Below are 15540 nucleotides of genomic sequence, written 5' to 3' on the forward strand. Positions count from 1 at the left end.
ACCTGGTTTTAGGATTAGTGCCTTTCAACAATTCTGGAAAATTTTCAGCTATTATTTCTTTGAATATTGCCTCTTTCATATTCTCTCCATTATCTCTTAATGAAAATCCAATTAGATACATGTTAGACCATCTTATGTTATTGTTCAAGTCTCTTAACTGCACTTGTATTTTCTGTCTCTGTGTTTCTTACTAATGCATTCTAGATTATTTCTTAGATGTATTTTCCTGTTTCCTAAATCACTGCTATTCGGAGACTAAATTCTATTGAAACTACTCTTGGAGTTTTATTAACTTTGTTAAGTCTAGTTATTATATTTATTATTTCTCAAAGTTTATTTGGTCCTTTTAAAAATCTGCTTGGTGATTGATAAAATCTTTTATTCATATTTTTAATACCTGTTTTTATTTCCTTAAACATAAAATGTAGTACTTTTATTCTCTGTTGATAATTTCAGTAAATGAAGTCTTTGCATTTCCGATTATGCTATTATTTTTGCTGTCTCTTGCTCATATTGCCTCCAATTCCTTGTTTATTGTGATTTTTGCCTGTGAGGTCATATTCTTGGAACTTTATCCATGGGAATGATTGGTGTGTCCCTTCAAATATTTGAGTTGTCTTTTGTCAGGGATTTGGTGGTACTTCTAACCCAGGATCACTTTTACTAACTTCACAGATTGAGGCTTCTTGGGCAAGTCAATAGAGTGAATTTGGTCTGAAAACCCATATTAAGATCAGCTTGGGGGTTGTGGATTCTTAGGAGAGATGTTTCTCCTTTATCTCGTTCCAAGTTTTGAGATATGCACTTTATTTTGCTTTCTCTTGGGCTTGGGTGGGGGTGGGGGGAATGCTAGTTCGAAGTTCTCCTTACACTTAAGGTAGAGCCCTTTGTGGTCTTAGCTTTGTACCAGGGGGGAGAAAGATAATGTACAGGATCAATTGGATTTCCCACCTAGAGTGGACTCCAAGGTTTTTCTCCTTTACTACATGTCATTTTGAGACTATGAAAACTGATGCTGAGGGTATATGATTTAAGAGATTGCCCCAGGGGTTCTGTTTACCTTTGTGGGTTCTCACGGTCACTTAGTGTTTGGCTTCTGAATTTTATTTACCTTTTTTTAAGGGGGGGCAGCATATTGATGTACTCAAAAATGCTGCTTTTAACAAACATTTTATTCAGTAATTTTAGTGGGAGAATCAGGGTTTTATCTGCTGTTCTCCTCATCTACTTAGTTTAGAATTTGTTTAGTTTTATTTACCTTTGCAAGCAATGCTTTTGGAAATAAGACAAGAATAAATAAATTATAGCAAAGAATTTACCAAGCAGCCGTATCAAGTTTTGTCTGCCAAAGTGAAATATTTAACATTTTCTATTTAAATCTGATGTTATTTATAAGCATACCAAGTGCATTTGTGATGTTAGGCCATGTTAAATTTGAAATCAGAAAGGAATTTAGAGATTATGTCATTAGAGTATCTACTTTATGCATAGTTTTCAGTTGGAGAAGCAGAATGAAGATTAGAAGATGTATAGGGTTGAATTCTGCCTCTGCTACTCACCAGCTGTGTGTCCTTAACAAACATCGAACTTTCCTGAGCCTTAGGTCTCTCTATAGTCAAATGAGAGCAATAGTTCTTGATCTTCCCAAGTTATAGAATAGTTGATAGAGTTGGATGTGTTAATAATATATGGGCCAGTGCTTGTAACCTGCTGTTATTGTTAATTTTGAAGACTTTAATTTGCTTCTTTTAATCTCATGAGATTTCTGTGAGAGAAGGCCGTTAATGCATTTATAGATTGCTTACCTTTGTTCTACGTAACCTCTTGAAACCCACCTCATTTCTTTAGCCTTCTTTAATTTCCTCTCTGTATGACATTCTAGCTCAGTTAAGCTTTAGAGCATAGAGCAGACACCAAGAAATTTGAAAGCTGGTTTAGAAAGATTTATTGAAATGTACACGGAGTATTACCTAGTTATAAATGTCTTTCACATTTGTATCAGATGGAGCTATAGTCCAGTGTTTTAGGATATAAAGTAAAACTAGTCTTTGATAGAGAATATTAAAAGCCCATGCGATATCCAGTCAGTATTGGAAAGATTTTTGAAGTCAGCTGCCTTTTGATAGGATTAGATTCTTTGTCTACTTGTCAGCAGGGGGAGCCTTTGCCTCACTTTTTGATTCCAGAAGTCTGACAGTGGTGAGTTTGTAAAGAGCCAGCATATTATGGAAAATGCTTGTTTCCTCACCTAACCTAGGCCTGAATAGGTTTCGGAACCAGTTTTTCCTTTCTTCTTCTAACGGGAAAACTTTTTGTGCTTGTTTTCTGAGTTTTTTTTATACTAGTGGTATTTAAGTGCTGGTGCGGGGGTTCTTTAAAAGTGGTTCATGCTAGGATAAACTAGTGGTTTGCAAATGCTATTCCCCCTTAAAGTTTTTTTTTTTTTTTTTTTTTTAGATGTTGGGGGTAGGAGTCCATTAATTTGTTTATTTATTTTTGCTGTGTTGGGTCCTCGCCCCTGCGCGAGGGCTCCCTCCAGTCATGGCAAGCTGGGGCCACTCCTTGTGGTGCGCGGGCCTCTCACTATCGCGGCCTCTCGTTGCGGAGCACAGGCTCCAGACGCGCAGGCCAAGCAGCCGTGGCTCACAGGCCCAGTCGCTCCGCGGCACGTGAGATCCTCCCAGACCAGGGCCCGAACCCGTGTCCCCCGCATTAGCAGGCAGATTCCCAACCACTGCGCCACCAGGGAAGCCCCCCCCTTAAAGTTTTAAATGGTCTTAAGGTAATGAAAAAAAATTAGCTAATGAAGTGAATTTTTCATAAAGCTAAAATTTGTTCAGTTAAAGAGCTATATTGAGGACTAACATTTTCTACTTCCTACTTATTTGTTTTACATTGTCTTTGTAGAAAATGTTGGTGATGATAGTCTTTATGGTTTTTTTTTTTTTTAAATATCCTTATTGGGCAGTTTACAAGGTTGACAACCTATGATGTTCCCCAGTAGTTTCTGAAATTTTATAGATCAGTGAAATTCAAGAGCCAAGTACTTTAGCAAATAAAGATTGGAACTTCTGAACTGAACCATTTCCAACTTCCTGGTCACCTTTTTTCCTAACTTTTCCCTGAGATGTTTACTTCCCTTTTATGCATAAGGAGTGAGACTTAATGACTAAACTACTGTATCTGATGTTCAAGATATAAGTGTAGGTACTAGGGAAAGTTGGTTTGATTATTTAAGTGTGCTGTATTTGGAATTAAGATTGGCATGCATTCCTACCATGTTCCAGGTCCTGAACTGGATAGTTTGCATATGTTCCGTATCTTTACAGCAATCCAGTGGGGTACAGAGATTGTGATAGGGTTTATTTTGCATGTGAAGAAACAGAGTGAACGAAATTAAACAAAATAGCCAAGTCATGTATCTAGAATGTGTCAGAGCAGGATTAAAACATTACCAGGTTGTCTTTTTGATTCAAAATCATTGCTCCTTCCACTACATATTAATACTTTATGCTACATTTGATACTTTTCCCATCTTTGCTCAATTTATTCTTTTATAATATACCATCCTGCTCTAAGAACAAGGAATAGCCAGGGAGTATCCTATTCAGTACCCTTTTGAGGGGTGCTTTTCCTGCTGGTAGTAATCCCTTGTTTCATATTACCCAGAGAAAGACTCTGTACCCAGGGCTCTAATAATTACTAAAGCTTTAAGGCTTAATCTGTGTATGTTTTTGCAGTTAGAGTTTTATGAAATACTGATGGATTTAAAGATCGTTCTGTTTCTTTGGTATCCTCTTTGGGCTGCCACAATTTATTCTTTATGGTTAAGTGATTTCCCTTCTCATTTATATATTTTCCTTTTGTCATCCTTTCCCACCCCACCTTTATTTCTTGTGTCTTTCTATTAGGCTTTATCTTTCTTAAGAGCAGAGTATTTCCTAGTGTATCTAATGTTGCACATACAATGAATACTTTGTCTTTTGACATAGTACTAAGCCCTGAAATAATTTAGAGTTTCAGCTTCTTAAGTGTCACATATTAAAACTAATTGTTTTAGGGCCTTTTCCATACCACTTTTACTTTGCTGCTATTCATTCATTCATTGAATGATTATTTATTGATCTCTACTATATACTAGGGACTATTTGGGGTGGGAAGGTGTGGTGAATAAAGCATAATGCCAAATCTCAAGGGGTTTTCATGTGACTATGGTAATGTTATCAAATATCTTGGCCCACTTGATGATCATTGGCATCCTGATACCTAGTACTACAGTTTGACATGGTTTTCTACTTCCATGTGAGTTCAGTTGACTTGAACAGATATTTTTGGAGCACTGACATGTAAGGGACTATACTCAGTGCTGTGAGCCAGACCATGAAAACAAAATCGACTTACCTTCAAGGATTTTATGCTTCATTTATGGGAGTTGAGGAGGGGAGAGAAATATGCCAAATTTAGCTGTATCACCAGGAAAAATATTGTCAGTACTAATAGGCAGTGATGCAGAATGTACTAAGAAAGAATAGAGGAAGAGTGTGTTTTTTATGCCTAAAGGGGATTGGAGAAAGCTTCAAAATGGTTGGGTGCTGGGGATGGAGGATATGTAGAGGGATTTTATGAGGTTAAGGTGAGGGAATGATATCTGAGGTGAATTGAACTAGAGTAACAAATGCATAAGGGCATTTAGGGCAAGCTAATGTTACCTGAAGTATTTGGTGGTTGGGACTGGATGAGGAGTAGTAGTCAAAGTTCATTTAGCGGATACACTGAAGAGTTCTTTGGATATCCTGCTTATTAATTTCTACTTATTTCTGGAGACACTGGCGTACCTTTGAAGTTTTTGAGTGGGTTGATAATGTGATTCCATCTGTATATTAAGATGATTACTTTGGTATATTTGTTTTCATGACTTTTATTCAAGATATGGTATTTTAACTGCTTCTTTTAGAAGAATCCAAGGACATTTAACAGACCAAACAATGGTTAAGCGGCACATCAAACTTTGTGATAAGAATTGACAGTTCAGGAAACTTAAAGTCATTGTTGTCATTATCCCAAGTTCATTTTGATTTGCCTTTTAAAATTGTATGAGTTTAGATGAAGTTGAACCTCAGCTGAGAATTTCCTGGCTTTAGTTATTTTTTTCACAACCTAATTTAATTGGTTGTAGTGAATTCAGTGTAGACTATAGTTTTTTCTTATTCCTCCCCCCCCCGGTACGCGGGCCTCTCCTGTTGCCACTCCGCGGCATTTGGGATCCTCCCGGACCGGGGCACGAACCCGTGTCCCCTGCATTGGCAGGCGGACTCTCAACCACTGCGCCACCAGGGAAAACCTCCTTCTTTTGATACAATGACGATTTTAGGATTGAGAGTTAACAATATATAAAAAGCAAATATTTAGCTTTTGGTGTTTTTGCTTTATTAGACTGTTAATATTGCAAATGAAGAATGTACAAAATGAAGAGGTATTTAAATTTTCTTTCTTTTTTAAATGATTTTTTTGGGGAGAGTTTTCTGGATTTCTTATGGCTGGTTATTACCTTGAGAAGTTTATCTCACTTTGAAACCAGTTATTTAAAAAAATATATCTCCAACATTATACTCACCCTTTAAGAATTTTCCTTTTGGATGAGAGAGAAGAAAGGAATGCTAATAAATAATGGGCTCTGCTGTATGATATCATCTATCTTGTCTTTCGTATGTCACTCAGGGTCATCCTGCAAAAAACGTCAATAAAAGAGAGTCAGGGTGGGGTGTAGGGGAAGAAAATGGGTATGTGTGTGTTGGGGGAGGGTACAGAGGCAGAGACAGCTCATTCCCAAATAGAGCTTTCTGACACACCCATAATGTACTTCTTTAGAGATTTCTTCAATAGTTATCATGTTAGAGAAATTGCTGTTTTGAGGAAAGTATACTTAAAATGGACAGAAAATCGTCTTGAATAGACAGCAGTTCACACAGATCTAGGTTTTTAGAGATTTTCCAAAGTTCTTGAAGTCTTAAAAATCCTTTGCTTTGGCAAAAAGTGTGAATTTCTGATTTGGTGTGTGCTCCTTCCCACATTAAATTTTATCCTTTTTGGTCTGAAGGATTTTTTTTCCTCTCAATTTTAAGTTTTTCACATAATTTGGTCTGTAAGGAAACAGGTAATCCAGTAATCTCAAACACTTACCATTTATTGAATGCTTATTAGGTACCAGCCAGTATGCATTTTTATTGTATTTTATTCTTACAGTAGCACCATTACAATCTTCTCCTCATACGACTGCTGTACAGATGAGGAAATCTGATAGAGCTTTCAGGGCTAAAATAAGGTTGCAGCAAATGTGGACTTATGTTGTGGCTTTGCCATCAGTTCTGATGAGCATGCCTGCCATCTTCATCAGCAGTATCTCGCTCCACTCAACACCCTCCCTCAGAGTTTACTGCTCTTATTCCTCTTCAAACAGAGCTTTCTTATAATCCTATAATCCAGGTCTCTGAATGGTGGGCTTTCTGCTTTTGCTTCTCTGAACGTTTGGCAAACTCTTTCTCAGCCTGCAAAACCCAAGTGTTATTTCTGTTCTGAAGCTTTTCTTCATCCTTCCAGATACGATTAATCATGCTTCCATAGCCTTTGTACGCCTCTGTTCTTACATTGTTATAACTCCCGTATTCACTGAACTTTCTGAGGGTAGCGACCGTCTCTCCTAGCATATACTAGGTACAGCAAATGTTTGTGGAATTTGTTGAATGAATGTGAATTCTGGAGAATGTTATCAAATCTTTCATGATCATTACATCTGACAAAGTAATTCACCCAATATTTTGTGGATGCAAGTGATAACATAATATTTAGGGCCTTCTTTTAAACTCTAACATTGCATTCATATTGAATCTATCACATGTAATGCTAATTTAATGAATGGTTGTAACTTCTTTATAATATGTTATTAACCTTGTTCACAGTTTAGGGGGGAAAATAGTGATAAATAGCTTAGTGGAACACACACTAGTGGTCTTTGTGAGGCTATTAAAATTCCTATTAAAATGAGAACATTAAAATGTCAAAAGTCAAGTTCATAGGAAGAGTTAGTATGTAGACCCAATTTTTATTTTCCTCAGTCTTAATTAGTCTCATGAATTATTTATTGGCATAACACTTAAATAATAGTTGAGAATTTGTGTAATTTTTCTGCATTACATATTTAAAAATATTAGCCATTTAGCTCAACACATGTATCCTATTTGTTTCCTCTGTTTTCTTAGGGCTTTAAATAAATTTTATTTATTTATTTATAACTGAGGTTTTAAACTTCGAATCTACTTGAATATTGCATTATTATTAGACACGAATTACTTTTCAAATGCTCAAATAAAAAAGAATATGAGGGAGAGAGTAATAAGAAAGAAGCTAGCTATTCTTTTATTCAATTAATTACCAATTATTAATTTTTAAGCATAGCCAAATAGTAGCATGTATCTCAAAACAATGGTGATAGTTTTATTTCTATAATGATATGAGTGAAAAGGCACAAAATGATATGTAGTGGCAAGTTTACTATCCTGCAAGCTCTAGAAATCCATCTACCATTGTTTTTAAGGCAATATCTGTTGAAATCCTACTCTGAACATTTTTGTGTCTCTGCTCATAGTAAACATGTTGTATCATTTTTGAGTTAAGTTTGCAATAAAGATTAATAAGTTAGTGTTTCAGTTTTTCTGTAACAACAACAACAAAACCTTTTTCTGTGCATGAAGTGCATGCATAAAACGAGCGGAAGTTCCACAGACTTTTGGACTCTTCTGTTCTTATGTATAAGTCTCTTGATGTTTCCTGTCTGCCTTTTTGACTACCTGTACAGCTGTTTTTCATGTGTTTTTCAGACTTGGAGAAAGACCAAGTATTTTTGACAGCTGTATGCTGAACTGCAATGTATGCTTGGCCACAGGTCACGTTTGCATTTCTTCGATTGTATTTTTACTCAGTGTGTAAAAGAAATACGAGCATAGAGAGATTCAGAAAACATGTAGCATGCTGAGTAATGGTAGTCTTCTTCTCCACTTACTCTGCTGCATAGATTCCAGAGGAAGAAAAAGACAGCAGAAAAATGGAGGAAATGGTATTCAGAACTACCCTCCATGGGGCCCTTGTTGCTATAATAATGAATGATGGAAAATGCTCTGGGTTATGCATGGTGGAAAGAACTGAGCACAGGGACACACACACACACACACACACACACACACACACACACACTCTGCTACAGACCATTTTAGTGAACAGACTATAATTTAGTAAAGAAAAGTGTTAATCTAGCAGTCAGTTCAACATGTAATTGATTACCAATTTATGCATCACGTTAAAGCTTTGTCTATATGATATGTTAACACCAGGAAATGAGACACACTTCTTAATAAATATTCATCTCATGAGGCTGCCATAATGGAACTTTCTTGCCTCCACCCACCCATCCCCACAGGCACAAAAGTTTTTCATTGCCTTTGAAAATGAAAAATACTGATTTCCAAAGTTCTTTCAAAATGATTTTGGTAGGTCCTTTGTCAGTTTGTTCCTAGATCTTTCAAATAGTATTTCAAATCACAATGCTTATTTTTCTGTCATCATGGTTATGATTAATGAGATAAACATCCAGATTTTAAATTCTGATGAAATCTCCACCCTTCCTAGTTATTTCAACTTTAAAAGATATTTTTTCCCCTGTATTATTTAGGCATAATTTTTGAGGGAACATCACTTAGCTATTGTCATCTTTTCGATCTGTTGCTTTTACATTTCATACCCTCAAGTTGGTAGAACTTGATCCATTGTATTGGATCAAATCTAACTGCCTCTGTATCTTTTTCTAATATGTTCTTTTTCTCTTGCAGAAATTTCCTCTGCTTTTACCTTTGATCTCTTTTCATTCTACTTATCCTTCTCAGTCTAGGTATCCTTCTCAACTGAGAGGTAGGATACATCCTACCTCTACCATGAAACCTTTCCCAGGAAGTTCACTGTAATGAGGCTCTTTGATTTTCTATAGTGCTTAGTCAGTTTCACATCATTTAGATGTTATATGTTAACTTACGTTATTTAAAAAAAATGGATCCCAGGCAGTAAAATGGAGTCAGATTCTGACTTGAGTACTAGCTGTCATTTTTTAATTCTTTGACATTAGACAAATTATTTAAGCTCTGTGGGTTTCAGTCTTCTCATGTGTAAAATGGAACTATTGTTATTAAAGATTATAGCTATATGCTACATAAGTGTTTAGCACAAAGGCGGGAATATAACAGGTGCTCAGTCAGTGGCAGTAGTAGTTATTTGCTGTTCTATATTTCTTACAGCTCCTAATATAATACTGAGGATGTGGTAAAGACTCTGTGAGTATGGTTCATGGCTAGGTCATTTAAATAGCTCCTGGAATCCCATCGCTTTTATGAAATCTTCCTGTTGGCTCTGTTCTATTAGAACTACAAAACTTTCATGGCTTCTCTGGACTGTTCTTTCTGTTCTCATTATCAGTAAGGGGAGCCTTTGGTATGTATTCTGAAGTGGCTTCCAATACAGTGATTTGAAGGATTTATTTATTTATTTTTGAGTAATGTTTTGGATTGATCCCTACATTTTTCTAATCGTCAGTGGCTAGGATTGTAATAAATAAAGCATTTTTCATGTACTTAAAATGCAGTATGTGAATTGCATATAATAAAGTCTCAGCCAATCTGAGCTGCAGATGAATAAAGTATTTTGCCTAGCTTACTTCAGTTCAACAGACATTTATTAATGTATCTCCTATGTGCCAGGCATTTTCTAATTGTTGGATTTACAGAGATGAATAAGATATACCTTCTTGCCGTTGAGTTTAAGCTAGGGATAATGAGAGACACAAAAACAGATAATTTCAATCAGTGATTAGTTGTAAGATGACGGTAAGGATGGGGCTCTGTGGGATCACAGATGGAGGGTAATTGAAGGGAAAGAGAAGATTTCTGGGAAGACATGAGCTTCAGTCTTTGATGTCTCTCAGAGGACAAATGGGTTGATGCACTTGATTCAGGGACAGAGAGCCAACTCAGCTTCAATATTTATGAGACTTTATTGCCTATAAAGTCCATGGATAGGTTTGGCTCCAAGTGCGGCTTGATGCACTGGCTTAAACAGTGTCTTCCATGGCCCTCTTAACTACACCCTTGTAAAAGCCTAAAGGCTTCTGTGATTCCAGACCTTATCCTCCTCACATATTACTCCCCAGGGGGAAGAGTAAGTTTTTCTTTAGTTTCAGCTCAGTTTAGGGATTTAGTTTCTTTCATTGGCTGTAAATTATAACCATCCCTTAACTAATCACTGTGACTAGTGGGATACTAATTAGTTTATATAAGTCAGGGCCTACCTACTCTCAAGCTTAGAATGAAGTCAGTCTCATTCAAGCCTCATGGCTAAAGATGGGAGGAGAGGGCAATGGATGACCAGGAGGCATCCAGCAAATGTTCACTATCCCAGGGGAAGAAAAGTGTAAGAAGTTTTTTGGAAAGGAAATAACATAAGCAAAAGCAAGGAAGTATGCACCATTACAATGTATGTGGGAAACAGCAAGTAGTTAAATATCAATACAACATTTAGTATGAGACTTAGAAAATAATTATAAAATAATAATGTGATGCAGTATTTAACACCTGCTGGATCTAGTTTCCGTACATTACTTAATTTAATTCTCACAACAGCTAACTAAGTTAGGTACACCATCTTGCAGATAAGGAAACTTGAGCCCAAATTCACTGCTAATAATTGGTTGAACTGGACTCAAACTCAGATTATCTGACTCTAGAGGCAGCCCATGTGGGGTTATATCTCCCCTATATTGCTAGAGTTTCAGGAAATAAGACTTCATATATCATGCTAAGGAGCCAAGTGTTCTCTGGGGCTCAGGTTTTCTTCAAGCTCTAGCTCTTTGTCATACCATGTGAAAGCAGTAGTTCTCAAACTTTAGCATGCATCCTATAGCCTCTAGGGCTTGTTAAAACCTAGACTTGGGCCCTATCATCATAGTTTCTGATTCCATAGGTATAGAGTGAGACCCTAGGATTTGCATTTCTAAGAATTTCCTAGACAATGCTGATGCTGGTGGTCTGGGAACCACACTTTGAGGACGACTTCTTTAAGTTCTTCGGGAGACTGGAAGATTTGTCGTTCAGAGACATTCAACATATTGAAATGAACTCAAATTTTATTGTACTTCTGCTTGGAAGTATACATGCCTTGACCTCACGTTCTTTAATAATACAGAGAATATATTTTGGTTACAGTAATATCCTCCCCCATAGGTCAAGGTCATTGCATGTGTTTCATTGATTGGATTTCTTCTGTCTCTGATTCTTAACTTATTAAGATTAGATTTATTGCTCTCCTCCTAAGTCCTGCTCAATTTACTAGTGCTCAGTTCCCTCCTTGGTGGTTAAAAAAGTGCATTTGTATACTAAAGGAATATATTTGAACACTTTATTTGTTTACATTTTTATTGTGAAAAAATTTAAATATCAGAACAAGTAACATGAATGTCCATTTTTCCACCATTTAGGGTCAACAGTTGTAAATGTATATACATGTATACACACACTTTTTTTCTTTTGATGAACCATTTGAAAGTAAGTTACAGATCTTATGCCACTTCACTCATAACTATTGCAGAACACATTTTCTGATAAGAACATTCTCATATGTAATCACAATACCATAATTACACTTAAGAAAATTAAAAATAATTTCCTAATGTTATCTAGCATGCAGTCACATTCCAATTTCCCCAGTTGTCCCAATGTCTTCTATATCTGATTGTTTTTTGGTATCAGGATCCAATCAAGTGAAATTAAATTTTAAGAGTCAGTAAAGCTGGATGGATCTTTATGCTCAGATAAGTTCTGTGTTATTTAAGATATAAGTTTCATTGCTTTAATAAAGACCAAACTTAATTAAGGAAGATGTTTGTTTCTGTCAGATTTAACCACCTGGAGATAAAGTGGTCCAGGACTGGTAGGCAGCTCTGTTGTTCTCAATATGTGGCTTCTATCTTTGAGGCCAAGATAGCTGTTCCAGCCCTACCATCATGCTGGGAAGAGGGGAAGGGAGTGCATACTCAGTCCTTTTAAGGGTAAGTCTGGGTGTTGCACATATCACCCTGCTCCCATCTCATTGGTGAGAAAGTACTCATATGATGTATCTGTCACAGAGGCCTGGAGATACAGGCTTTATCCTAACTGGATGGCCATGAGTCTAGTGATAATTCAAGTACCAAAAGAAAGAATGGCTCTTAGGGGGAGCCGTTAGCATCTCGGCCACAAGTTTGTTTTTGCAAATGACTAAACTATGCTGAACTGTATTAAATCCATTTAATAGCTACTAGTACATTATAATATGACATTTCTCTTTTTGAGATATATAGGGCTAGTAATTGCTTCTAAGCTGAGCCCTGTTATTCTTTTTTGAATTATTTGATATATATTTTATAGATTTCCTGTTGTCTTCTTTTTTGTTGGGGCATAGCTGTCACTGCTCACAGCTATCAGTGTTTACATACCTTTTCTAATTTGCTATTTTCTTTTCTCTGGGCTGGGGAAGCAGGTAATGATAACCATTATAATGATGCTATGATTTCTTGTGTTTTATGTGTGCTACACAGTGTTAGAGACTATTAAATCTTATCTCTAACTTTGGAGCTCTTAGGCAAATATACTCATTTTATAAACGAGGAGGCTGAAGCTCCTGGAATATCAGTAACTTGTTTATGAGAACTGCAACTGTTCGAACCATAATTAAAATAAGAATCGATGCCCTGAGTGAGACCTGGGAATCCTACCTGTAAAAAGTTTGCATGATTTTCATTACAAAGACTTTGCAGCATCTATTTTGACTATTTAGAGGCATGTTTATACTTTTTCATTTTTGCTTGGTACAGACAGGAGGATTGCTATATAGTTAAATTCTGGATAGATGAGGTACTCTTTGTCTGAATATATCTCTGTGAATACACTCGTACAGCAAGTATATACATACAGCATCCATACAAACTCAAATCTTTTTTTATGAAAACTTTAATAAGCATAGTAGATAAAGAATAGATTTAAAAAGCTTAAAACAATGACTGAAAAACCTACTATGCCTTATAAAAGAATTTGAGCTTTGAGGGGATACTCTTCAAAACAGCATTAACATGAACAATCCCTTTCTCTCTAGCGATCCCAGAGTGGTTCAGATGTGTATTTTGTGAATATATGCTAAGACAATATTCAACCTGAAACATCTCTGAGACTATTTAAAGTTGTTAAATGTATTGAATCAATTAAGATGAGATAGAGTATGTTGCAGTAACAAGCACCCCAAAGGTCTCAGTTTGTTTTCTTTTTAAAAAAACTCCTTTGTCAACATATTTTCATTTTTAAAAATTGCCCTTATATCCATACTCAGATACAATAATAAGACTACCATCCATTTCTATGCAATTTAATTTCTTTTTGAGCAAAGTATTCTTTAAATTTCAAAATTTAGGGTTAACTGTGTTGGCGCTGGTATCCAAGGTAAAATAGAATAGTTACTACACGACTTACTGTATATGGTAAGTATGGGTTAGAGATGACAAATTAATTAGAAGATTGACCTTTTGTTTATTCTCTTAATGAGTAGCTTAATTTTTCTTTGACATCGTTCTTCCCTATATAATAGATTATAGGATACACTAATCACACTAGCAGAACATGAAAAGTTATAGCCACTAGATCTTTCTCAGATTAGGGATACTATACTGTACCATAGAAATCATCATCATTATCATCATCTCAGTATATTTTAAGAACTGTGAATTTTGTAGTTAATGTTTACAGACTAATAGTAGAAGACACTTCAAAATCAATCGATAGTTTAGGGCAATCAGTGACTAGTGTTATTCGGTATTAGTCATTTTCTCTCCCAACAGTGCTCAACACTGTGATTTGTATAAAACTGGTGCTTAATACATGTCTATGGATTTGGTCTGCTGTGTTTGACTGATGTCTAAGTCATTTGAAAGTATGGGGCTGACGTACTATGAAGAAAAGGCATCGTGTAGAACCGTTTATATTTCTGGTTTTGGAAAAAATGATATCTTGCAGAGTCATGATTGTTCTCAGGTATTCTCTTGAGCTACGGATTTTAGCTCAAATAATGAAAATAAATGTATTTAAAACTATAGACATATTATGAATAATGAAAAAATTGGGAAATGTGTAGATAGTGATATACAATAATCTTATAGCTTCATCAGTTTGAGATTTAAAATTTAAATTGCCCATTTTGTCCCTTGGGGAAAAAGTTAACTGACATATTTGTGGTGAATAGTGATAAAATCATTACATTCATAAAAAGAATAAGTTACCTAATTTCCTCTAATTCTTCTTTAGGTCGCGATTTAATTTGTATCCAGTCTATGGATGGAATGCTGATGGTGTTTGAGCAGGAGAGCTATGCTTTTGGGAGGTTTCTCCCTGGTTCTCTTTTACCTGGCCCTCTTGCTTACAGTTCCCGTACAGATTCCTTCATTACTGTTTCATCCTGCCGACAAGTGGAAAGTTACAAGTAAGTTTGGATCTTGAATCTTTGGAATCATGGTTTTTTATGTGTATGCTGCTGATAATTTCTTATCCACAAAGAGCTTGAATATTGCAAATGAAAAAGAGAGTGGTTTCTCTGATAAAATGTAATTGTGGTGTCTTAGAGGATATCATTTACATATCATAAAACATTTGAAAGGCAGTATAGTGCACAGATTGAGAGGAAGGATTTGGAGAGAGGCACACCTGGATTGGAGTCCTGATTTTGCTACTCACAGCTGTTTGATGGTCAGTGTCCTTATCCTGAATGTAAAGGAGGTAATAACATCTATTTCGACAAATTTGTTAAAAGAATTAAGTGTATGTCAAGTTACCACCCCATAGAAAATGCTCAATAATTATTGCGATTGTTCCTTGAATTATAAATAATAAAACACTGAGTGAAAAAAAGCCAGGTACAAATACATATATAGAATGATTTTACAACAAAAAAAGAATGTATATGACATAGGAAGAATACTGGCAAGAAATACAAGTGTGTTTATGAATGTTTTTAAAAGAACAGCTTACAGAAGTGAAGTATGAAAATGACCCTATGAAAACAGCTTATACTTTTTGCTAGAAATTCATATTGATTTTGGTGAATTGTGTTTCAGAGAGACCGTTTTCTTCTCTACCAGCTAAATTTCAATACAAATTATGGTTTTGAGTTTTTGGAGGCTGTGTTTTTTATTGGAAGGGAGAATGGGAAAAAAAGTAAAAATCCATTCTGGGAAAAGAAATAGACTTGGAGAATTATAATATTTTAAGTAACTTTATTGTTGTTATCTTACTGATGGCAGCATTTAGAACTTTAAACATCTAAGCAACACTTCATTATAGCCTTTCAGTATTATTTTTGGCCACATGATTTTTCCCAAGGCATCAGGCAACAGATGTAAATTTTTGCCTTCAAGTTTTATTATTGTGT

At 35.7% G+C, this 15540-nt stretch overlaps 1 protein-coding gene across 6 annotated transcripts in view; it reads left to right on the forward strand.

The window, feature by feature from the left end:
- BBS9 (Bardet-Biedl syndrome 9) overlaps positions 1-15540 on the forward strand; it is a 477322-nt gene that overhangs the window by 76432 nt on the left and 385350 nt on the right. For all 6 annotated transcript variants that reach the window (XM_065884413.1, XM_065884414.1, XM_065884415.1 and 3 more), the window contains exon 5: positions 14421-14595. In XM_065884413.1, coding sequence (XP_065740485.1) covers positions 14421-14595 — 175 coding nt within the window. The remainder of the gene's footprint in view (positions 1-14420; positions 14596-15540) is intronic.

Source organism: Phocoena phocoena, chromosome 9 (assembly GCF_963924675.1).
Source record: "Phocoena phocoena chromosome 9, mPhoPho1.1, whole genome shotgun sequence".
NCBI classification, from domain to species: domain Eukaryota; kingdom Metazoa; phylum Chordata; class Mammalia; order Artiodactyla; family Phocoenidae; genus Phocoena; species Phocoena phocoena.